This window comes from Haliotis asinina, chromosome 12 (assembly GCF_037392515.1).
Source record: "Haliotis asinina isolate JCU_RB_2024 chromosome 12, JCU_Hal_asi_v2, whole genome shotgun sequence".
Taxonomy (NCBI): domain Eukaryota; kingdom Metazoa; phylum Mollusca; class Gastropoda; order Lepetellida; family Haliotidae; genus Haliotis; species Haliotis asinina.
The window spans coordinates 13,200,504-13,226,776 of NC_090291.1; the positions used below are offsets into that span (position 1 = coordinate 13,200,504).

At 39.7% G+C, this 26,273-nt stretch overlaps 1 protein-coding gene across 2 annotated transcripts; it reads left to right on the plus strand.

Annotated features, from left to right (window-relative positions):
* LOC137258355 (CCR4-NOT transcription complex subunit 10-like) lies at nt 1-25,962 on the plus strand. 2 transcript variants are annotated; one of them, XM_067796006.1, is made up of 15 exons: nt 1-127; nt 3,495-3,768; nt 5,312-5,462; nt 6,491-6,552; nt 7,985-8,143; nt 9,268-9,351; nt 9,872-10,127; nt 12,155-12,342; nt 12,982-13,097; nt 14,636-14,770; nt 17,541-17,729; nt 19,524-19,654; nt 21,211-21,273; nt 21,663-21,784; nt 22,601-25,962. In XM_067796006.1, exons 2-15 carry the CDS (start codon nt 3,505-3,507, stop codon nt 22,739-22,741), a joined length of 2,061 nt encoding a protein of 686 aa, XP_067652107.1. In that variant the 5' UTR covers nt 1-127; nt 3,495-3,504; the 3' UTR covers nt 22,742-25,962. The 2 variants fall into 2 exon arrangements, with proteins under 2 accessions (XP_067652107.1, XP_067652108.1); XM_067796007.1 differs by having other exon boundaries at nt 19-127; nt 6,494-6,552.
* Nucleotides 25,963-26,273: the final 311 nt, after the last annotated feature.

Here is a 26,273-nt window from a genome sequence, read left to right on the forward strand (position 1 = left end):
TATTTCTTTGAACCTTTGTCCAGAGTGAGCTCCCTTGTGCAACAAGAGGGCGCACTATGCCTGACATGGCAGCCTCCACAGTCATGCCATAGAAGAGCGTGTCGGATTCAACTTTGAAGTTATTTAGGTAGCAAAGCATGTATTTTAGTTAAAGAATATTGGTGGCTGGTTGTGTGCTTGTATTGTTTGGGTTTTCGAGCATGCGTCATGTTTGATCATGCAAGTCAATGGGAGTTAACCTCGGAATTAAATATCAAATGAATAACAGTCGGGCTGTTTCAAGACGCTTTCAACTTTGTTTATATACACTCACACCAAGACACATTTGGAACAAGTCAGCCAATCGGTTGTCACCTAAACAAACAAAATTTAGAGTAACAAGCACGGGTGAACGTTCATGTTTATCTCTGCCATTACTATTTGCACGTTCGATTCTCCCCACACATATCATGAGCTATGTCTTAATATCTAACATTGCTAATGCAAGAGTGATTAGTCGATTGATAGTCAGTCAGTTAGGAAGTTGAAACTTTCGGTGCTGGTCCTGATATTTTTCAAAAGTAATTTGAGATGTTAAATCTCGTTGTAGTTCTGCATGGATCAGACAACTCTTTCTAATCAATTTAGATAATATCTGGAAATGGTTGTTGGTAGTGTGTTACATATCACTGAAGTAGCCATGGAAGAATTGTTTGCAAACTTATGGAAAAGTATAATACTTTATGGATAACATCTTCTTTATTTCTATGGTGTGACATTTTGGTGTAGCTTTTTATACCATTTTCATGCACGAGTGTTATCCACAAAGTATTATACTTTTCTACTATCTGTCAACTTCTAACATGCCAATCAAACAGATGCAAACTTATGCAAAGTTATTTTTACTCATTTTGTTTTGCATGTGCCCTTTGGCTCACCTGACGAAATGGAATGAAATCATATCTTCAGACTTAAACTGACAGTGTCTCAACAAGAAGGGTTTTTTAAACAAAAAAATTGTTTTTAACAAACATCTGGCACAGAGAGCCAACTTCCCTGGTGCCACAATTCTTTGTTCATGTCTTGAGCTTAACATGTCTGCAGACATCCCATTACAAGGACCCTGTACATTGGAAAGACCCTCTGCAGGTGACTGACTGATAACATGAGTGAGTGAGTGAGTGAGTTTAGTTTTACGTCGCACTTAGCAATATTCCAGCTATATGGCGACGGTCTGTAAATAATCGAGTCTGGACCAGACAATCCAGTGATCAACAACATGAGCATCGATCTGCACAATGGGGAACCGATGACATGTGTCAACCAAGTCAGCTAGTCTGACCACCCGATCCCGTTAGTCGCCTCTTACGACAAGCATAGTCACCTTTTATGGCAAGCATGGGTTGCTGAAGGCCTATTCTACCCCGGGACCTTCACGGGTTTCTGATAACATGACTAGCAAAAAGTCAGTGTTAGCCAATAAGAAAAAGTTTCCATGAACTTTAAGGCAATAGTTTGAACCGGACATCTGCAGTTTTGCAGTTGTTCATTTTAGAAAGTATGATCAGATTTTGAAAAACAACCAAATGAACATTTCAGAACATCTCATAAAAAATGATAAATAGAATAAGAAAGGTAAGGTACTTCATGGATAATAACTTCTTTATTATACTAAGATGCTACAGTTTTGTGTAGGCCAACCACTCGCATTTTGGAGGAGTTAGTCTGATTTTCAAACACAATGTACTCTCCAATTTGACTGTACAAAAATCCAGTTTCTAGTAAATATGAATATGTTTATAAATTTAGAATGTTTGATAGAATTTTAGTAAATAGCCGTTTGAATATGTTCATTTGAGGTAAGTATTATCTGGTTAAGCATGCCCAGAAATTGCGTATTTCCAGCAGAATAAATCTACTTTTGTAAGGGGGGACACACACACACACACACACACAGAGAGAGAGAGAGAGAAAAGCAGTACAAGAGGTTTTAGATGAAGTCAGTCCAGTACGTAACTGTCATTCAAAGTACAGTTTATACCTTTGTCATTCATTTCAAGTTTGCTTGATAAGAAACAGACGTTCCATCTGTCGTTTTCCCAATCTGATAAATGATACTAATCAGGATATTAAAATCCAAAAATTTCAGTTTGACCACAGAGCTGTTTAGATGTAAAACTTGTCAGCACTGACCAAAACTTACTCGTACCTATCCACAACATATCTTCATAGATACACACCTAAATTTTAATCGATCCTATGGACAATGGAATTGAGAATCTGACCCGTCTCTGCTGAAAGTAACCCACCCAGTGTTGTTGGGCAGGCAGGTATTTCAAATACTGCACTAAATGATCAGAAAAAGGTTTTTCCAAAGTGGCAAATAGCAGGATGACCTGAGGTCATTTTTCATCAGGAACAAGAAATGAGAACTTTACTGTTCTCATGTAAAGAATCAATATTAAGATATATGAATATATTTAGAGATGTTTTAAATCTATGTACTCAATGACCATTCTTATTTCATGACTGTCTTCCAATATTAGTTGCATTTCCACAAATTACACAAAAAGATGGGTTGTGCTGATCTCTTGAAAACAGCTCAGTGCTTTTTGTTTGTAAAAACATTCTTAATATTTCTGTAGTACACTAATCTCAGATTTGCCTGTTACATGAAGAGCATTTAAATTCCAAAGCAGATGTATGTTTTTTTAAGCATCCATTATAATGTAGACTATCTCTGTATAAATCAGGGGTTCTTTTCATGAAGCAGCCTTTACTAAGATTGACCTTAACTCCCATTCTCATAGCAGTAAGATTACTTTAGTGACTTACAATCACCTTAGCGTCCCAGACTGGACATTTATCTCCACTTATATTAAGTAAGTGAGTATGGTTTTACACCACTTTTAGCAATATTCTTTCCAAGGGACGCTAGAAATGGGCTTCACACATTGTACCCATGTGGGGAATCAAACCCAGGTCTTCGGCGTAACAAGTCATCACTTTATCCACTAGACTACACCACCACTCCACTTACATTGATTAACAGATACCAGTAGATCATGTTTTAGATCCATCAGTGTGTTAAGTTCGAGAATTCTGGATCTTGATGTGGGGGGAGGAGGGGGGGCCTTCCCAAAAGCTGGTGTTATCTTAAACATGTTGTTTTGACTTAAGATTTCAAGAGTGTATGATGTTTTTATGTCATACAATATTTATATTCTGACTGAAATGTGTGAGTTTGAATGCAATAACACTACTGTTTTAGTCAGTGTAAAAGTGCCATTTTTGCCAATCCCAGTGGTTCACCAAAGGGTTCTACCTGATGATGGGGCTTGAACAAGCCCCAAAATGTTATGGTCCAGAATAAAACAAGAAGATGTAACCCAGTAAAATCTCTATGTTATTCTCATTCATGTTTTCACCAGGTTGGTGTTACTTTCCTTTAGTGTCATTTTGATGTTTTAATCACTTTTCTCTTGCATTAAACGGTGTAATTGTATTTCTTTCAGATAAAGAAAAATGGCGGACTCCAAATCTGAAGACGTCCCAGAAGTAGTTGAGAGTTTGCCTTCTCTTCCAACAGTTACTGAACAACAAAGAGAGCTGGGTTGTCAAGCACTGAGAGAGTTTGAAAACCAACAGTTTGGACAATGTGTTTCAACCCTTAATAAACTATTGAAGGAGCGATCGTCCGATGTCAAAGTGTCCCAAAACAAAGCAGTGGCTGAATTCTATCACAGTGGTTTAAGAAATGTGGAGGAGTTCAGAAAGAAACTGAATTGTGTATGTTATCATGACATTGATAAGTCATATTCCGTTCCGTTGCAGTACTTATTGGCTTCAAGATGATATGATGCTATTTGCTCAGAGATATACTACTGTTGTATTTGTTGGAATGTTGAAACTAAAGTTTCTTAAGCTAATGTTATATGATCATAGTGTAAAGAAAATAAGCCATAGTGAGGAAAATATTTTGAATAATAATTATGTTGGGACATAAATGTGCTAATGGGCTCTGTCTGTAAGTGTATCAGTAATTTGGGTGGGGTAGGTTCTAATAAAGGGCAGGTAACTGTAACCTCATTTCCTTATGTGGCACCAAGAGACTGGCACTTGTCTATGTCGGTTGTGTGTTGCTAAAGATTGTGAGGCTTTTTGTCATGCGGTTTTTATCATGCCTCTTAAATAGAAAATGGGCTGCATTGTTGCACACTTTGTGGCCATTGCAAGGGAGCAGAAATATAACACTCTTTTTCTTCATTCTTTAACCCCAGTGAGTGTGCTTGTCATGAGAACAGATAAAAAATGGGGCATAGAGTCAGTCTATCTGACTGTGTTTAAACATGCCCTTGTGGTTGAAATAGTAGAATGTTCCTGCTGTATTTGAATCTAAATCTAAATTGTTACGTTAAAGACTATTCATTATTTATGACTATGGGGATGATTTTAAGGGGAGTCACCTATTTTGCTCTGGGAAGATAGAGGGGTCATCACTTTTGCACTCATGTGCTTGGAGAGGTTACCCATTTTGTACCTTAGAATAAAAAGAAGTATGCTTAAATATAATGGGAAGTTTGGGGTCATTGATTTTTTGACGTACATGGGGGCCCTTAAATTTCAGAGGGAGTCATTCATATTGCACATGCTTATCCATAAAAATCATCCGGCAAGCCATACATTATGAATGGCCCATTAGCTGATAATAAGAACTTTCTTACTTTTAAGCCTAGTTGAGAACACTGGAACCCAAACTATAAATGTGTATTTAGTTGCAATTGTACTGACAGATGGGTAGCCTCAGACAAGTGATTAAAATATTGGCTGATCATGCCGAATCATACCTAGGGTCCAGAGTTGTTGTACCTGTGCTGACAAAGACGCCTACAGCCTTAGCAGAATACTTTCATGAATCATTGCTCACAGTAATAGCAGGTTTCCCTGGTTCAAATCGTGATTTGGAGCAGTAGAGTAGCCCAGTGGTTGAAGCGTTGGCTCGTCAGACCTAAGTCCTGGGTTCAGTTCCCTGCATGGGTATGGTGTGTGAAGCCCATTTCTTATGTATCCTGCTGTGATATTGCTGGAATATTGCTTAAGTGGAGTAAATCTATCCACCCTCGCTCAGTCTTGATTTGTAGACATGCTTGTATCAGATAACTTAGTGGGAGGTTAAGCCAAGTGGTTAAGACGTTCGCTCAACACACCAAAGACCTGGGTTTTATTCCCAACATGGATACAATGTGTGAAGCCCATTCCTGCTGTGATGTTGCTCTAATTTTGTTAAAACCCAACTCAATCAATCAATCCGTTGTTCCAATTTTTCTCCCAGTTCTCCATCAACCCTGATGCGTTTGACAGCTTGGAGGATATGGACCATGCATTTGTTTACTACAACCAGGCAGTGATTCTGTACCATCTCCGACAGTACCGGGCGGCACTCAGTCTTCTGGATAAGTTATTTCAGTGCATTGAACCTTTGGGTAAGAGCTACCACAGTTTTACTGAATTAGATGAAAGAATTAAGAAAAGTTCTTTTCTTATGTTCATTCAGATGAAGATACACAATTAGGGGTTTTGCCACCAGAGAAAGAGTTTGAAAGTGTGAACTCAAGTCCACCTCCTTGTCTCAGAAAGCTTTTTTCAGTCTGCAAAAATTTGGCTAATCTGCTATCATTTGCAGTATGCATTATGAGACATTCCAGGATTTATCTAGACCAGGGGCAGTGTGGTAGTTTAGTAGTCAAAGTGTTCATTCCTCATGCTGAGGACCCAGGTTTGATTCTCCACATGGGTACAATGCATGAAGCATATGTCTAGTGTACCCCACTGCAGTATTGCCAAATTGTTGCTAGAAATAGCATAAAACCTATCTAAATCTGATCTGAAACCCCAAGCATACAGCAGATTGTCATGAAGTTTCCTGTTTTTGAATTAGAAATTTCCAAATTTGCATAAATGAGACATTAATTTTTGTGCAGTATCATGATTTTGTCCCAGTTATGAAAAAAAGGGAAAACTTAGATGGAGACACATGACCAGTGGTTTTGATAGTTAAGTTTAAACACTGATAGACCGTTGAAGATAGTTAGAACTGATCTCCAGCAACCCATGCTTGTTGTAAGAGGCGACTAACGGCAACAGTTGGTCAGGGCTGCTAACATCTCATCAGATCTCATTTGCATAGATCGATGCTCATGCTATTAATCACTGGATTGTCTAGATCACACCCAATTATGTCAGGCTGAGTGTGATCTAAAACTAAAATCACTCACTAAAATTCTGGTTTGACTGTAACATTACAATGGAGGGGTGATGAGTGTTATTAAGTGATTAAAAAGAATTTTAGCAGGCATGTTGTCTAGTATCAATGCAGAAAAAAAACGTGTCATGGCTTATCAGTGCATCACTGTATTATTTCCACTTTCTTTAATTTCAAATGGTGTATGTATGTGAGCTTCAGTACCTCTGGTCATGACAATGTATGCTAACAGTCAGTATTTCTCCACAGAAGAACTCCTAGCCAGAAAGGTGCTCTTGCTGCTGGTGGAGCTGTACTTGTGTACGTTTCAGGTGAGAGAGGATCAGTGATGCTTATTTTCCCATTAGTATGGTCATGATAGTCGTACCATTGGAATTCAGGGTGGGAACAGATCCCCAACAACCATTGTAGGTCATACCATTGGAATTCAGGGTGGAAACAGATCCCCAACAGCCATTGTAGGTCATACCATTGAAACTCAGGGTCGGAACAGATACCCAACAACCATTGTAGGTCCTACCATTGGAATTCAGGGTGGAAACAGATCCCCAACAACCATTGTAGGTCATACCATTGGAATTCAGGGTGGAAACAGATCCCCAACAACCATTGAAGGTCATACCATTGGATTCAGGGTCGGAACAGATACCCAACAACCATTGTAGGTCATACCATTGGAATTTAGGTTCGGAACAGATCCCCAACAACCATTGTAGGTCCTACCATTGGAATTCAGGGTCGGAAACAGGTTCCCAACAACCATTGTAGGTCCTACCATTGGAATTTAGGTTCGGAACAGGTCCCCAACAACCATTGTAGGTCCTACCATTGGAATTCAGGGTCGGAACAGATACCCAACAACCATTGTAGGTCATACAATTGGAATTCAGGGTCGGAAACAGGTTCCCAACAACCATTGTAGGTCGTACCATTGGAATTCAGGGTGGAAACAGATCCCCAACAACCATTGTAGGTCGTACCATTGGAATTCAGGGTGGAAACAGATCCCCAACAACCATTGTAGGTCCTACCATTGGAATTCAGGGTCGGAACAGATCCCCAACAACTATTGTAGGTCATACCATTGGAATTCAGGGTCGGAACAGATCCCCAACAACCATTGTAGGTCCTACCATTGGAATACAGGGTCGGAACAGATCCTAGCAACCATTGTAAGTCATACCATTGGAATTCAGGGTCGGAACAGATCCCCAACAACCATTGTAGGACGTACCATTTATTAGTATTTTAACTGGAAGGTTTGATTCCACACATGGATATAATGTGTGAAGCAAATTTCTAGTGTCATTGTGATATCTCTGGAATATTGCTTAGGCAGCATAAACCATACTCACACATCCACCCACCCACTCTTGTGATCAATGATCACATGAACATCGAATGTGATTACAGGTAACCTTTGTCCTCTGGCTTTGTCTAATTTGTAAATGGCAACATCGCTACAAAGATAGCCACCAAATAGTTGAAGTACAACCAGGTCAAAGTTTGGGGTGGAGTGATGGCATTCTGAACATTGACTAGAGTTAAAGCAGTCATTTTAAACTATTGCAGTTCCGTTTCAAAATAACAAAAGAATGCCTATTTAGCTAAAACTGATAAAATAGGAACTTCAAGGAAATAACTTATTTTTAGATTAAAGAACATCTTTATTTTCCTGTTTGCCCATCAAGGGTACTTGAAAAGGTTCTGAATTCCTTGTCATCGTTTACTTCTGTGTGACAGCCGGAGAAGGCCATGGGCATGCTGAGCTACATGGAAAAGACATACTTTAATGGTAAACACAGCGCCGGACAAGGTACCCCGGAGAAACCCGAGAAGGCAAAGGACAATAAAGACAGCTCCGAGAATTCCGTGGAGGCATGGAGACCTCGGATCAGTGTAGTGAGTTGAATTTTTAAATCATCCAATCCTGCCTCATCAGTTTTAACTTTCTGGAATCACACTGAAATGAATTTGTGAGGATTTCAGTTGAGGCTTGCTGTGCTGGGTGGTAAGAACTGACAAAATAGATCTGAAGGTCAAGCTAACTTATTTCTTTGACCGCATGGATTATCTGGTAGAAAACTGATTATTTACTGGCTGATATTCAGATAAATTATAGTTTTATTCAATTGCATTCCTACCTTCATGACTTTAATTGTTCAAGAGAAGGACCAAGTTGTAAGAAGCCTTGACATTTATTATTGTATTTGAAAGGTCACCAGATGGGAAGAAAGTGTTGTCAGATTTCATGAAAGTCATGGTTTGACTTAATCATAATCTGCTAGTATTTTAACTAAGCGGGGTGTTTGACGGAGTGGTTCATTGTCCCACAGATGGCTTGTCTGACTTTGGATCAGGAGGTCTGTGTCTTTTGAATTTGTTACACAAATTTTCACAATTTCCAAGTGGGCAGGACTTTCTGAAATCTTTATGTTTCATTGCATACACAAAAAGTTACATTCATGTGAAGGATCAAAACCGACTCTGAGGTATTTTTTGAGACAGTAATCCCGTAACAGACAGAAATTGGAGAGAGACGATAAGCTTGGTAAAAGGAGAACCTGGTGAAATAATAGAGGGGAGGTTCACTGGAGGTTCAGTCAAACATATTTCTGCTTTTTCAAGTTGGCCCCAATATTACTGTCAAGCTTTTCCTTCTGATGTGTTAGTTCCAGAAGGCCTGACATTCTAGTTAATGTTGAAACAACCTTTTCATAAAGGTGTTCCTGTGTGACTTTGTACAATCAGTGATTAATGCTTCCAGAATGTGGAGAAGTACGATAAAGACCTGAAACTCTTTCATGGTATTTTGTGACAGGTATTTAGTTAGTGGTGTGATAGCCTCATGGTTAAAGCATCACTCGGCAAGCCAAAGATCCAGGCTTGATTTCACACATGGGTGCAGTGCTTGAAGCCTATTTGTGGTGTCGCTTGCCGTGATATTGATGGAATATCGCTAAAGTGGTGTAAAACTAAACTCACTCACAAAGGTATATATGAGATGTTCACTATTGTCTTCACAGTACAAGATTCGCTGTCTGATCATGCTCAAGTCTATGAAGATGTGCAAGAGGGAACTCAAGTCTCTACTCAATACACAGACAATGGTGAGGCAGTTGGAGGAGTCTGGTCAACAATACTGTATCACCAAGATCTTTATGGATAAATATTCTTTTTTAATTCTTTGAAACACAACGTTTCGGGGTCTTTTCAGACCCCTTCATCACGTGAACTGACACAATATTGTATCAGTTCTATACAGCTTTTGAAATTCATGCTTGTTCTTAAGTGGTATGGCTAGAATAATGATACCAGCAAGAATCTCACTCACTCACTTTGTCATGGTATGGCTGAAATATTGCCAATGTGACGAAAATAATAAACTCAATCACGCACTCACTCGTGGTATGGCTGAAATATTGCTAATGTGACAAAAATAATAAACTCACTCACTCACTCACTATGTCACGGTATGGCTGAAATATTACCAGTGTAACGAAAATATTAAACTCACTCACTCACTCACTCACCTACTATGTCACGGTATGGCTGAAATATTGCCAATGTGACGAAAATATTAAATTCACACATCACTCACTCACTCACTCACTCCACTATTGATTCCAGAGCACCTCCGTCATCTACTTGAAGAGTAACTTTGAGTACCTGCGGGGGAACCTACGGAAGGCTATCCGGATGCTGGGATCAGACCCCCAGGCACAGGTGTTCACCAACACAGGGGAGAGCCTCCCGATGATGTACTTCAATAACCTGGGATGTATTCACTTCCACCTCCGCAAACATCACCTCGGGGCCTTCTACTTGCGTAGAGCTGTTCAGGAGAATGAGAATGCTCTGAAAGATGCTGCAGCTGGGGGCCAAAGTAGGTGACTGAACATTGTGTTGAGTGATAGGATTTACCTGTTTGTTAATTCATCATTGTTTCAGTTGGGTCATTTTATTCTGCAAGTTGCTTCTAGGTGTACGGACCCTATGACCCTGGGTTCAAATCCAAGCTTCATTCTGAAAATGAAACTTGTGAAGATCCAGGTTTGAATTGATCTTCAGCAAGCCATGCTTGTCATAATTGCATAAATTGGTGCTCATGCTGTTGATCACCTTTCAGTATGCACTTACCGAAACAAATAAAAAAATAATGTCAATTCAACCTATAAAGTTAAAAAAACCGTGATGAAAATAAGCCCGCGAAATCGGAGTTCAAACGATTCACTAAATTTCCCCCAGCGCTGGGGGAAAAAGTGGTTTCAACAGCCCATGACGCATGCGCAGTGAATAGGTTTGCGGAGCTTGAAATATGTATGCCTGCCCGGAGTATGAGGTCGTGAGCAGTAGTCTAATCATGGTTGTGCACACAAGCAAGTAAATAATCTACTAGTTACATAAAAAAAAAATGTGTTGATTGTGGTAAGCAGCCTGTCACAGAGAAAGCTCAATGTCTGGTTTATTGAAACCTAAATGTCTGCCTGCCTCTCTGCTAATGACAATATACAATACACAGCTTCAATCATTGACCACATGCAATTTGAACTTAACAGCTATCAGGCTATGCGCCATAAACAAAACAAATTGATTTATGACTCGTGCACCCGAGTCCTGTCTCTGCCACATTATGTAATTTGACAGGTGTGATACTTGTACACATGGCATGTATTTATGTCTGTGGGTTGCAAACAAACTACATGTACATCCATTTTTCTCGGATGACTGGATCTGATGGAAACTGCTGCTTTGTACTTGGACGAATGACAGTTTCCAGCCACACAGTAGTTCACCATCTCTACAGAGATGATTTTTTATTGAATCGAATCCAGATTCAGAGAACATGTATTTACAAAACCCAACATGTCTATGTACATTCTTTATGGATAACAACTTCTTCTGGTGTATATGACTTTGTTTGATAACGGTATATGAATCCATACTGAAACAAAGCATCAAGTACAATAAAAGAAGTTGTTATCCATAAAGAATGTTATTTTCTTGTGACTCGCCATACTTCTAAAATGCTCATCAAACAGATCATTTTACTGTACACACAATGAGCCCTCAGGGTATCAGCAAATGAATCGGCCATTCGGAAGCCGTCGTTACACTTGAGTGCACCCCCACCCGCTATGACTGGGTTCGGTCTCCCGAAGGCTTGTTTCGAGGGAAGTAAGCCCAAGTACAAAATATAGCACATTTGAATTGCGATTTTATGCTTATACTTTAGTTTATTCATTTTTCAATATAATGTATATTATATGTTATGGATAATTGATAATTGTATTTTAATTATGTTTGATTTTTTGGTTGCATGTGACCTTTAAGACACATACCAATTTATGCTGGTCAGAAGAGACCACTGAATGAATTGGATGGTGTGTGCACCTGTTATACAGCATAGGTTATTGCTCCTTTTCATTTTTTAGTCCAGGATCAATTATTTAGACATTGCCACAACAGGAAAGAAATCCACATGATCAGTCAGTGGGTAGTAATTTGTGGACTGTCTTAATTATCATAACAAAATACGCTGGCTACCAGGATCTCTGCAAACTGGTCATTTAGTGGTCTTGATGGATTTTTACTGGCCATAGACTACAGGACCAGCACAAATTTTGCACTCTGGTATCTATAGCTGGAATAAGTCAAAGATGACATTTTTACTAGAGGATTGCATGCCTATATTGATGAAATACTGTTATGTGCAGGGGCAGTGGGGAAGCCTAATGGTTAAAGCGTCCTCTCATTCTGCTGGAGATTTGGGTTCAGTCCCCCATGTGGGTATAATGTGTGAAGCCCATTTCTGGTGTCCCCTGCGGTAATATGCTTAAACGTTGTGGAATATGACTCATGCGTTCTTAATTGCCCCAGCTTTTTGTCATACTTACCTCCCCTTGTTCCCAGATCGCCCCCTGCATACACGTGGCATGAGTCGACACTATGAACTGCTGTACAACATGGGTATTCAACTGCTCCACTGCGGACGACCACAGGCGGCCTTCGACTGTCTCATTGAGGCAGTACAGGTGTACCAGGTGAACCCCCGACTGTGGCTGAGGTTAGCGGAGTGCTGCATACAGGCGAACAGAGAGGTGAGTCTAGGCTGGGGTTCAACTGCTGGGGAAGAGACAATTTGACCCTAAGTGAATCTTCACTTCTGCTTTGAATAATGGGCCATTCATAATTTATGACAGGAGGTAGAGGGAGTTGGTGGGGAGAGAGAGAGATAGAGGATGGGGTAGTAGTGTGTGATGATGATGATGATGATGATGATGATGATGTGCCATTTTACACATTAGAATAGAAAATGGCCGATTAAAATTTTGAAGTTTATTATTGAGTAGCCCATTCTAAATCCAGAAAAGGCTTAAAATTCTGAAAATGGGCCTTTATCAAAATCCTCTTTCCCACTCCGTGTACATGACATGCAGGCGGCATCACTTACTTTGTACATAAATTTGTGTTGGTTGGTTGGTTGGTCCATTCACATATTCACATTGTGCATCCTTCTCCATTAAAATAAGGGCTTAAATCGGATCAGTTCTTTTGGGTGTTGAAGGCTATAGGACTCTTGTTCACACTGCTCATGTTGATTATTGCTGAAATTGCATAAAACCCAACAGGCTCATTCATGCTATCAACCACCAGTTTGCTTCACCCAGGCACATGAATTATAGTTCTGTCTATCTGTATTCAGATAGGACATAAATATGTCTTCAAAACAATTTCAGAACAATGACGAGGACCGTAGTTTAGAGAAGCGTCTGGAGGTGATCCAAGGCTCAGTTGGGAGTGGAGTACACCGAAAACTAATCCTTGGATGTGGCGTCAGCAAGTTTAAACCTAGGTAAGATGCGATAGGAGACAGCAGCATGATATCTATCCCGATAATATGGGTGCAAAATGGTTTGTATCCCACTGCTGTATATAATCTCATGTTGTGATATATATTTCATTATATACATTTCAAGGATATGTGCTATTTTGCACACACAATACTGAATCACACCACATGTACATGTTGACCACCTGAGCTGAAAATGCACATCAGAGCAATTGCCCAGCCACTCAACTGGTAAGGACAAAATTAGTAGCGGTCCAGTTAATTGAAATAATCGAAGAGTGGTTTCAGTGACCAAACGACCAAGCAGTCAATCACATTTTCTCAGAATCGAACACGAACGAATTTGCAACTATTGTTATTGTTGTTGAGGATGGAACTTGCCATCAAAGTTGTCAGCGCATGAAAACATGTTTCATTCATAGAAAACTCATTTCACTAACTGAAAACACATGACAAAATATTTCTTTTTTGAAGAATCCAGGCAGTTTTTGTTCATGACATATCAGTCATCACTTTAGGTAGCAAGCTGCAGCATGTCATACATATCACACTGACAACCTAGATTGGAAATCTCTTTAAACTGACACTAACCAATTTTTCCTGGATGATTGTACGTTGGTGATGAAGCAATGATTAATTAAGAGACTTCAACCAATTCCTAACACTACACCGAATTCACGCAAATGCTTGAAACTTCAGTCGTAGGAGCTATTTTGTTTCAGAGTTATGCCCCTTGATGTTGTGCATGGTGAAAAGGTTATGATGTGACAGCTTGCTGTCAACTGATGCAAAAGGCAAAAGGAAAGCAATTTTAGCTTGTCATGTAAGAAGCTTAGGTTGCGTAAAATACATCAAATATGTAATTGTAAAAAAATTATTGAAAAGTGACAAGGGAGGAGCACAATTGTGTTTCTTTCCTCTCAGAAATACAATTTAGAAAGTTTAGCACGTGTTAAGGATTCAGTCACACTTGTTCTTTGACACTCATGCTTATAGTGGACAAATATATGATCGGAACCCAGCTAAGTCATTTTTTTTTTAATATGGCAATAATATATTGGTACACAAACAAATATAAGTGACGTGCCAATGCCCAAGAAACGTTTCACTCTGTTATTTAGCCTTTTATTTGTTGGCCGTCTGCCTACATCTGCAGTAAATGCATTAGAATGTATCAATGTATTAATGAAAAGTTGGAATGTGTTTCTGTCTTGTTATCTTTTAGGCTATTATGAAGTCTGATTGTATACATCACTAGCACTTTCTCATTGCCTTTCACCCGTGAATTTCTCTGACTGATAATTATTCAAGGTAAAGGTCAGGAACCCATAAATTGGGAGTATTTTGGGGTTTCAGAAGCTTTGGATATGGTGGTGCCTGTAAAGGCCTAGTGAACTGATAGTGCATCCATTTCATCAAGTCAATTGCAGCAATAGTTTTTTAATTCATTCATGCACTGCTAAATTGATTGTAAGAGCAGATCCCATTTCTTGGTTTTTTGACCAATCAGATTACAGCACACGCTGAAATTCATTTTACAGTTCAACCACACCCTCCATGCCGTCAGCCACTCTGGAGTTTGCCTCACTGTGTCTGCGGAACGCTCTGCTTCTGCTGCCGGAAGACCCACTACTGGCAGACAAGGCCACGACGTCCTCCGATGACCATGAAGGAAGGTGAGGAAGCAATGTAGTTAGTCGGTTGTGTAATGGAAAGAGTGTTTGCCCAGAGAGATTAAATTTAGTGGTTTGATCTGAAAGATGTTAAAAGATGGTTCTTATATTTGCTTATCCTGAGTCATGCTTATTATGCTTATCTCCTCCCTCTATGCGAAGATAGTGGAACACTTGAAATCCCTTGAAGTTCCCTTCTGAATGAAGTGGAAGTAGTTGTCAACATAGTTGATGAAGGTTTAGTAGACGTTGATTATTGTTCTTGTAGGAATAATAAGCATGAGTCAGGAGAAGGAAAAATTTTTAATTTTCTTGTAACTCCTTCAGCCACAGGCACAGCCAATCCTTATGATGTACCCAGTCACAACTGGGTGGACTGGGACACATAGTCACAGTACTGTGTCCAAGTTTACTGCAACTAGGTGCATGCATACATTCATGTGGCCACCATCTGTTCATGTACAACTGATTTGTGGGTTCTTTTAAGCGTACAAGGTTGTGTACTGTATTCTAGGGGTTGTGACAACACTGAAAGAGTCTGTACTCTCTCTACTGCTCTATTAGAGCACTACATTTTGTTCTTCCCAAGGAATGAACCAAGGAATGTTTTGTGAAAGGTGTACCATCATAGCTGATATTGATGGAGTTTGGTCAAAATGTCACGCAGTGGTTTGTCTGGGTGCTGTTATACAAAGAGATCTTAGCTCTAAGGTGACAGCAACTCCAATACCTTGGCATAGATTCAAGGTAGCCTTAGCGCTATGGTGACAAGAACTTAACTACCTTAACATACACTAAAGGTCTGCCATACCTTAGCATGCACATAAGGTCTGCCATACCTTAACATACACTTAAGGTCTGCCATACCTTAACATGCACTTAAGGTCTGCCATACCTTAACATGCACTTAAGGTCTGCCATACCTTAGTATGCACATGAGGTCTTCCATACCTTAACATACACTTAAGGTCTGCCATACCTTAACATGCACTTAAGGTCTTCCATACCTTAACATACACTTAAGGTCTGCCATACCTTAACATGCACATAAGGTCTTCCATACCTTGACATGCACTTAAGGTCTGCCATACCTTAACATGCACATAAGGTCTGCCATACCTTAACATACCCTTAAGGTCTGCCATACCTTAACATACACTTAAGGTCTGCCATACCTTAACATGCACATAAGGTCTTCCATACCTTAACATGCACTTAAGGTCTGCCATACCTTAACATGCACATAAGGTCTGCCATACCTTAACATACCCTTAAGGTCTGCCATACCTTAACATACACTTAAGGTCTGCCATACCTTAACATGCACATAAGGTCTTCCATACCTTAACATACACTTAAGGTCTGCCATACCTTAACATGCACTTAAGGTCTGCCATACCTTAGTATGCACATGAGGTCTTCCATACCTTAACATACACTTAAGGTCTGCCATACCATAACATGCACTTAAGGTCTGCCATACCTTAGTATGCACATGAGGTCTTCCATACCTTAACATACACTTAAGGTCTGCCATACCTTAACATGCACATAAGGTCTTCCATACCTTAACATACACTTAAGGTCTGCCATACCTTAACATACACTTAAGGTCTGCCATACCTTAACATGCACATAAGGTCTTCCATACCTTAACATACACTTAAGGTCTGCCATACCTTAACATACACTAAAGGTCTGCTATACCTTAGCATGCACATAAGGTCTTCCATACCTTAACATACACTTAAGGTCTGCCATACCTTAACATGCACTTAAGGTCTGAGTGCTAAGGTGACTTCGACTCCCATCCCTTAACATACACTTCAGGTAGTCGTAGTGCTAAGGTTTTTATGTACAACAGCATCCTGAGCATTATATACTGAAGCTGATATGATAGAGCTGAGTACTGATGACAGATTATTGGAATCCACTGCCAAAATTGTGCTGAAGAACAACATCAAGCAGCTCATGAAGATCTGGGTTAGAATTGATCTTCATCAATTAAATGCTTGTCATACAAGGCGACTAACAGGATCCGGTTGTCAGGCTCACAGACTAGGTTGACACATTTCATATCATATCCCACTTTTTATGGATCTAAGTCGGTGTGTGAAACTCATAAAATATGCCAGGAAGCCCACAGGGCTGATAACTAAAAACTGTTGCCAGCCCAGTTAACATGTAACCAGCCCTGTATCAAAAATAGGAAATTGAGATGTGGTGTGTCACTGTTGATTCGTTTAGTGTCACTGCCATCTGAATCAGAAAAGCAGAAAAGAACATTATTCATTGGATGAAAGCATTCTCTTGACCAGTCACATTTAGTGTTAGAGAAATGGGTAGGATGAGCTGTGGAAGTTAGAGTTTGACTGATCATGAACTATACAGATATCATCTAGCTATCATCTGTTCGAAAAATGTCCTGTAGTCAATGACATTGTCAAATATATACCCTATAAAAATCTATTGGCAGACAGGGATGCCTGTGAAATAAAGTTGTAAGCCCATCATGAAACTAATAAGCAGCAGGCTGCCGGGCAGGTGCTGTTTCATACAGTGTCTATGCTCATGTTGTTGATCACTGGATTGTCTGGTCCAGGACTTGATTATTTACGGACTGGCACCATATAGCTGGAATATTGTTGAATGTGGTGTAATACTAAACTCACTCACTCAGTACATCAAGCAACTTTTTCTGTGTCTCGCATGACTGAACTTGAATTCAGTGCAGCATCAAGCCCATCTCACTCGCCTACTCTTTGCTCTGCAGAGCCACCCCAGAACCAGCCTTGATGTCAGCCCCTCCTGGCAACCCGATGAAAGCCACAGAAATCGCCCATCTTCGCTGCTCCATTCTTGCAGCATCTGCATACACCTGTCTGTGTCTCAACGACCACCTCATGGCCCTCCATCATGCAGAGAGCCTCCTGAAACAGCCACATCTCTCGGGTGCTCAGAGGTATGGAGTCTTGCTTGGATAACTGCCAGTCAGATCTAATCATTCCCATATCTTGCTCCATATTTGGACAGTGCCATAAGTGATATGTGTTTGCTATTTTGTGCCATAATTTTGCCTTGTTGTTAGCTTCTTTTGTGGAAGAGAACTGTTTATATGTTTTGGGAGAATTTGAATGCTGCTGCTTCCAAATGTGACAGGTTTGTGGGGTAGCCTAGTGGTTAAACTGTTTCCTTGTCATGCCAAAGATTCCTCACATGGGTACCATGTGAAGTCCATTTCTTGTGTCCCCATCGCGATATTGCTGGAACATTGCTAAAATCAATATAAAACTAAACTCACTCACTCACTCACTCACTCACTCACTCACTCACTCACTCCAAGAGTTCACTCATCACACCAACGATCTTAGTTCCTTGTTATGTAGTAGAAAATGGATTCTCTCCCTTTACAGGCTTCACGAGACACATGCATCATTGTGGGTGATAACTCATGTCAGTTTGAGACACTTCTATTGATTTTTCTTCCATTGTGGTTGTGTTTGCAAGGAAGGGCTTCTTTTCTCCATTGTTTCGGACATCATCATAGATGTTCATTATACAGAGTTGTGTCCATTCTCCAGAGCCAGAAACGAAGGTGTTTCAGCCCTAATTGTGCTGAGTTCACCAGGGTGATAACCTTCAGTGACAAGCACTGATATGACGAGGTAGCAGTGGCATTTCCTAGTGGTTAAAACAGTCACTCATCAGGGATTTACCTTGAGTCCAGTAGTTCAGGGTCCCTGGGACGCATACTCTTAGTTTTCATGGATCTTGGACTGCAAAATATGATCAAAAATACAATGTTGTATTACTGTTGTAGTTCAGATACTTCAGATGCGTAGCCTGATCATCTCATTGTTACAGCTATTAAATTGCAAATGATACCATAGCTCCATACCAGACTACATGAGAACTTTTGAAAATTTTACAAGAATGATTTGGACGTTCTCTGTGTCCCTGTGAATGCTAGGGCTGCAATGGATACACTTATTGGCGAATATGATATGTGTCACGAACACTGGGTAACGAATACAAATAATTATTCATGAATACAATATTGTAGTTAAGTGACTGATGGAACCCCCATGCTGACTGTTAATGTGTATAGTAATAACCAGTGATCTGACATGACACTCAAATTTGGTATGTAATAGTCAAATAGTTCTAGTCCACGGTACAGAAGCCTTTGCAAACTAACATGACTTGCACTACTGCAGTGCTAGTACATATTCCATTCTTACATATATCACTTTAATAAGATCTCAAGTAAAACATGCTCAGACAAAAAACAATTTTAAATATTCTTCATATTCAGTTCTGGTGACCACGATTGACGATATGTATTCATGAAGGGCTACGGTTCAATTCACTGAATATGTGAGTGTATCGTAACAGCCCTAGTGGTTGCGCAAATAAATTTCACTGCATCCTTCGTCAATTTTTATGCATAAAGGATGCAGGAATTCAAGCCCTATAAACCCCAGTTCATCACGTAGTCGGCCCAGTTTTGACTCCCCACATGGGTGTGAAGACCATTTGTAGCGTCCCCAGACATGATGTTGTTGGAATATTGCTAAAAGCACCCAATTCACTCACTGTCTCACTCACTCACTCACTCACTCACTCACTCACTCACTCACTCACTCACTCACTGTTCAAATAGGAATTGCAGAAGATAGCAGAAAAAGTAAACATGGTAAACAGTATGTCCAGTTGTTTAGGAATGTTGTGTAACTGATGTCCTGCCTTGCTACAGGTACATTGGTCACCTCTATGTAGCCGAGGCACAGGTACAGCTGGACAAAATACCAGATTCCATTGGTCATCTGAACCCCGACCTGGTCACAGATATCGGGACATGTCCACCGGAACACAAGTCTGAACAAGGTAAGAGGCCCGTGGAGCTTTTTCTGAACATTACAAGCTAGTAATTAGTAGGGTAGCCTAGTGGTTGGGGTACCTAGTTTGCTTGTCACGCCAAAGACTCGGGTTCAAGTTGCCATATGGGTACTGTCTGAATCACTGCCCTAAATCATGTGTTTATAAATCAGGGATACTGAAGATGTGATACTGTAGGGGAGGAACATATGAGCTGAAAATTCTGCTATTTATAGTCAAGCAGTAAATGTTATGGAATCTGCATCTGCTTGTTCTTGAACAGTTACTGTTTTCATGCAATTTTTCATCTCTTCCAGTAGTTCATAATAACCAGTGAGATACAGATGTAGCTGTATTTTAGGGTCACATGCAGTGCTGCCGCCAGACTGCATGATTGCCAGATTCCCACTCATTGTACTTACATAGACACGTTATTATCCCCTGCCACCCATTAAGCATGATATAGTATTAGGCTCTGTCTGTATGTCTGTCCGTCCATGTGCACAAATTAGAATCCGTTGATCAATTCCTTTTCATATTTTGTACCCAGGTTTATAACAGTATCGGAAAGGTCAAAGTCAGGGTTGGTTACCTTGACCTTTATTTCGAGGTCACAAGGGGACATTAACATTTTACCCATGTAAATATTGTCAGCGAGATATCTCAGGAACTGTAAAATTTATTTTCAACATATTTATACCCAAGCTTCATCTGGGGATGGCGTAGGGTCCAGTTGATTTTGGTGACCTTCACTTAGTTTTCAAGGTCACAGTGAAACTTTGAAGATCGTAGCATGTTTTCTTCATATTCACCACCAAGTTTCATCTAGGTAAGGTGCAGGACCCAGTCAGTTTTGGTGATTTTCACATAATTTTCAAGGTCACAGCGAGATATTGAACATTTCAGTTTGTTAACCTACGTGTTCACCTTGTCAGCAAGACATCTCAAAAACGATTCACATTATTTTGTTCATATTTTACACAAAGCATCATCATTGGAAGGTGCGGGCTGACTGATCATGCTTTTGTTAACATTTAACTTCATCTTAAACTACAACCTTCACTTTCATTTATTTTTAAGTTTGATTTGAAAATTTGTTTTGGGGGATTATGACACTTTAGTGACAGTGCTTGTTTTTAAATGTACATGCCAATAATGGTGCAAATTTATAACATGTTTTCATATGTCAGGTGAGTACTTAATTTCTGAAAACGACTATTTTCATTGAAAGTATCAAATATTCGGAAATTAAAACATTGAAACTTCAGTTCAAAATGAGTCTTTCTAAGCTCTGCGCATAGCAGAGTAAGTCAATTTGCATACAAAACTGTAATATGAATCACTGTAAGGATCTCTTTTTTCGCTGTATGGAGCTTGACTTGATGTACAGAATTTATCATTGAATATTTGTTGCTGTCAAAACGTCAAAGAGAAGAATTACACTTTTGGTTATTTGCCTAACAGGCCCCTTTCAAGGAAATCCTTACTGCAGCACTATGTGTGATATTTGCAAAGGCTAGTTCCAGCTTAATGTCACAACACATCTGCGATGTCATTTGTTGCAGAGAAAGCCGACAAGAATGACAAAGGAGAGAAGGACCTCCTAGCAGACAGCACAGAAGCCAAAAGTAGGTGTTTTGTTGGTGTTTGGGTAGAAGTGTCAGGATTTGAGATATAGCTTGTGTCTGGATTGGTGATACAAGTTCTGTGAGGGTTTTTAGACAAAATTTGTGGTGGTGCTTGCAAGACAAATTGTGTCATGGTTTGGTTTGGGACTAGTGTAAAGCTTTGTATCAGGATAAAATACTATTACCTGTAGTGTCAGAGTTTGGGAGACAGAACCATCAGGTTTTGGTAATAAACTTCTGTCCATCTTTGGGAGAGACATTGTGTCAGCATTGTCCTAAGTGCATATCAAGGTTTGAGAGCTTTAAGTCATATTGGTGAAAATGTGAACAACCTATATGCTGACTGATGTGCTTGAACAGTTGATTAATGCCATATGTTTATGTTGTAGGCTCTCTGTATCCCTGGTTTCCAAAGGATTTGTCTCGTGCCAAAGCAGTGATGCAGTACAACTTAGCAGCAGCTCATGCCATGAGAGGGGAGTACGACAAGGCCATGACACATCTCACTGAGGTAAGTGTCAACAGCTCATGACACATCTCACTGGGGTAGGTGTTGGCAGCTCATGACATGTCACTGGGGTAGGTGTCAGCAGTTCATGACACCTATCACAAGGGTAGGTGTTGGCAGCTTATGATACATCTCACTGAGGTAGGTGTTGGCAGCTCATGACACATCTCACTGGGGTAGGTGTCGGCAGCTCATTACACATCTCACTGAGATAAGTGTTGGCAGTTCTTAACACATCTCACAGAGGTTGGTGTTGACAGCCTATGACACATCTCACTGAGGTAGGTGTTGTCAGCTCATGACACATTTCACTGTGGTAGGGGTCAGCAGCACATGACACAATAGCTCACAATTTTAGGTGTTGGCAGTTTATGACACATCTCAATGAGGTATGTGTTGTCAGCTCATGACACATCACTGAGGTCATCTGTCAGCAGCTCATGACACATCTTACATGTAACAGATAGGCATCAACAGCTCATAACACATCTCATGGAGGTAGGTATCGTCAGCTCATGACATCTCACTGTGGTAAGTGCTTCTGTCAGCAGCTCATAATATTTTCACAGAGGTACATTTAAGTTCTTTCTCACTTGAGGTTTTGCAGTTGTTTCAGTCGTGCACATGTTTTCTGAAAAAAACATATGGGGTTCTTTGCTTCAAAATTGTTCTCCCTAAAATATGCACACATTTGATGGTAGAATAAGAGGATTTATTCATGATTTGGGAGGTGATCCAAGCAATATGAGATCTGTCTAAATCCATTGCTGTGTACATTTATTTCTGAGTTTTTAACCATGTAATCTGTACATGTTCCAGAGTTCACGGAACATTGGTACACCCCTTCCAGCACAGATGTACTTCCTGAAACTATATTTGGACCTGATGGAGGGCCGGAGGAAGATGGCCCAGCATGTCATCAAAGAACACTTCGGTCATGTCACCCCCAACAGAATCTAAACCATCTATATAGTCGCAGTTGTCCCAGCACAGTCTAGGTCAAGGTCAAGGTCATGAACAGTTACATCCCTGCCCCTCAAATCAATAATTAATAACACCCAAATAGTCTGCATGTGGTCATTGGTTTTTGACTTGATCTGTCCTGATCTGTAATACTGTTGTCTAATTTTGAAAAGTCCACAATTAAGTATTAGAAAACTTTTAGTGGGGCAGCGCAGCTCAAGCTCAAGGTCAGAGGTTGAGATCAAGGCTGGTCACCAACTGTCAAAAGTTTAGCTTGAACTTAGGAGTGTAGTGAATAATCACAGTCAGTGAAGCATTGAGTCATGGACTCAGAAATGTGTAGCAACATTGATGATCATGAAAAGCATAACTAGTTTTGCTAAACTCCTCCTTCACACTCCATTACACATATCTAAAACACCCTTAAAGTTTCTATTGTTTTGCTCAAGACAAGAATAATATTCTGAATGGCAAGTTTTGGTGCATGAATTGTCATCACAGTGCAGAAAGTTTCCCATCGCTTACCACAACTTTACATACTTTGTGAGAACTTTTCACAAGAAAGATATTGAAAAATGCGGTTACTTTTTGTTAGGGCTGTGACCCATTTATTTTATCAGGGTTTGTTATCATATCAGACTATCAACCCAAATATGTGAACTCTTTGGTCACTTTCAAGTGCTAAAAATGTGCTTATATCATTCTACAGAAACCTCGTCCATGGCCCTTATAGTAACCAATAACGAAGTTTTGCTTTGTATTGTGTTTTAGGAATCAGTTATTTGTGAGATCTTGTGGATTTGGGTATTTAGTCAATAAAAGGTCTCAAACTAAGTCCATGTTCAAGAAAAATTACAACTCTAAAATGACCATAGTCTACATACTTTAACATTGCCATACGTCGGTTGTAACTCAAGGATGAAGGAAATTCCCATACTCTGTCATAGACTTTGGAAAGTTGTAACAAGATGATCATCATTAATGCCCCTCATCCATATCAACTTACGACAGATGTAGCACTGAGATCATAACTGCCATACCTTTACTTAGATGCATGTCTGTCGTAGCATTAAGGTGATCGTAACTCCCATATTACATCATAGACGTGGGAGAATTTTAGCACCATGATACTAGTAACTGTCCTGTCATATCATCCTGCACTATGAAGCACTAAGATCATTGTTGCAATACCTTTACCAAGACACCTACCAGCACTGAGATGATCGTAACTCCTCTATGTTGTCATAGACTAGGGAGAATTATAGCACTAGACTGACAACTGTCGTAGCACTAAGATTACTTCAAGGAGTGGGACCAGTTGGCAAATTGAGGAATTGAAAAGTGGGAGGGAGGTGGTGGAATGAGGGATGAAAGCTTGTTTATGATTTGGGACATTTTAGTATCCGGATATCAAAGCAAAAGTTCGACATTATCAATTAATCTTAAATGATTATTCTGTCTGCAGATAAAGATTGCGGACAGTCATGCCCTTTGATTGGTATGAAGAACAGTGCCCCACATGAAAATATCATCAAATATGAATCATAAATAGCTAGTATCTTCTGCAGCAATCAAAATGCATTTATCTAGTGATTATTTATTCATGTCATCTTTCATATTAGGAAGTGATAGTGTTCTTTCAGTCTTTAGTATGTGTTTCTCTCAAGGGGTAGCCAAGTGGTTAAAGCATATACTTGTCAGTCCGAAAACATTGGTTTTAATCCCCTCATGGGTTCAACGTGTGATGACCATTTCTGGTGTCTTCTGGTAATTTTGATAGAATAGTGCTAAAAGTACTATTTTAGTAGCGTAAACACTCACTCACTCTCTCACTCCAGAATGTCCTGGGAACTGATGCATTTACTTTTTAAAAATCGTTTTTCTTCTGTCCAGTTCAGGTGACTCCTAATTACCATATGTTCTAGTGCTATCTTACGTGATCCGTTACATACCTACATAAGTTGTAGTAAGCAAGATGTTGCACATGTATGCAATATTCACTTAAATTTTGTAAACTGATGCCCCCTGTGAGTAAGGAGTGTTTGGTAAGGGCGTATGAACTGAAAAATTGAATTGTTGTTTTTAGGATTGGGTATTGCCAAAACTTTTGTAATGTGATATATTGCGATATGTGTTAGCGTATTGCAGTAGGTATTGCCGTATATGGTGAAAGTGTAACACATGGTTTAATGTAAAGAAAGGACTGTCTCCTTCCTCTTGAAACACTTGCCACTGTCAGGACTCAGGTGTGATTATACAAGAGATCGAATAAAATTTTGTCCAGTTTGGCTTATCCCCCTTTTAGACACCCAGTATGTCCTTGACATATGTATCAGATACAACACAGGGACAGATGCAGCTTTTTGAGAAAGGGAATGCACACTTCATTTTCATGAGGGTTTCAGTGGTCATTTAATACATTTTCGAGACAAAAGGTGGGATGTGCACCCATGCAACCCCCATTGGATCCGCCTATGCAACGCTCCTTTCTGAAATCCTTTACATTCGCTATCAATGACTTCATGTTTTTAAGATACAGTTCTCAGTATGGATCTAAACTGATGCCAAACTGTAGTTCCAAAGTGTCATATTAACTGATAGTCAGTTTCAAGCTAAGGGAAATAGGTTTTCTTCAGTAGTAGTAAGAGATAGTGATGTCTAGATGAAACAAAGCTTTGATACAAATAGGCCCCGGGAATGATCAAATAGACTGGCAATAGACCCAAACGTTAGTAGTCATGAATATTTTGTGAATACTTTCTACAGAGTGGATTGAGCACACAATTTTTCAAAGTTCCACTAAATCTGTTCATCATCAAGTTTAAAATTTCAGTATATAATACAAGGTGTGTTATTGGAACTATATGAATACACCATTCTTCTTTGTGCTAGTGCCAAAACAAGGGAGGTAATCCAGATTAGTTTTGTATAATCCCCGTGAGTTATGTATTAGACTCTTCTTGTGTGAATAGATGCATGTTTCCATTTCATGGTGGAGAATCCTACATCATCTGTTGCTGATTGTTAAAGGAATCTTTTCAATTTTGGGGTTTTGTGTCCACAAGTACATCCATTTAATATTTTTATATGGAGCACTGCCTGGTCAGTGATGCATTTTATGTGGCATTTAATTGCTGAAACAAAATATTCAGTTCAAGTTAAATTTAAAAAACTGGACAAAAATATCCAGAAAATACGAATAAATACATACAAGAAAACTAGAAAGTCTGTGTGTTTTGTTTGTTTTGTATGTGTTTGGTTAACTGGACTGGTCATTATTTGTTGTTTGCAAGCTGTTTGACACGTAAATAATTCAGTATGGTCCAAACAATTCAGTGATTTACATAAGGAGCAGCCATGTCTGGAGCCTGTTATGGGATAGCCTAGAAGATGAAGTGTTCCTTGCTGCTCAAGATGACAGTATTGTTCAACCACCTTCTGTTCAGTCCCCTGGTGGTGATTAAACGTGTGAAGCTCATTTCCATCCCCACGCTTTACGTTGATGTAATGCTACCAAGAAACGCCGACT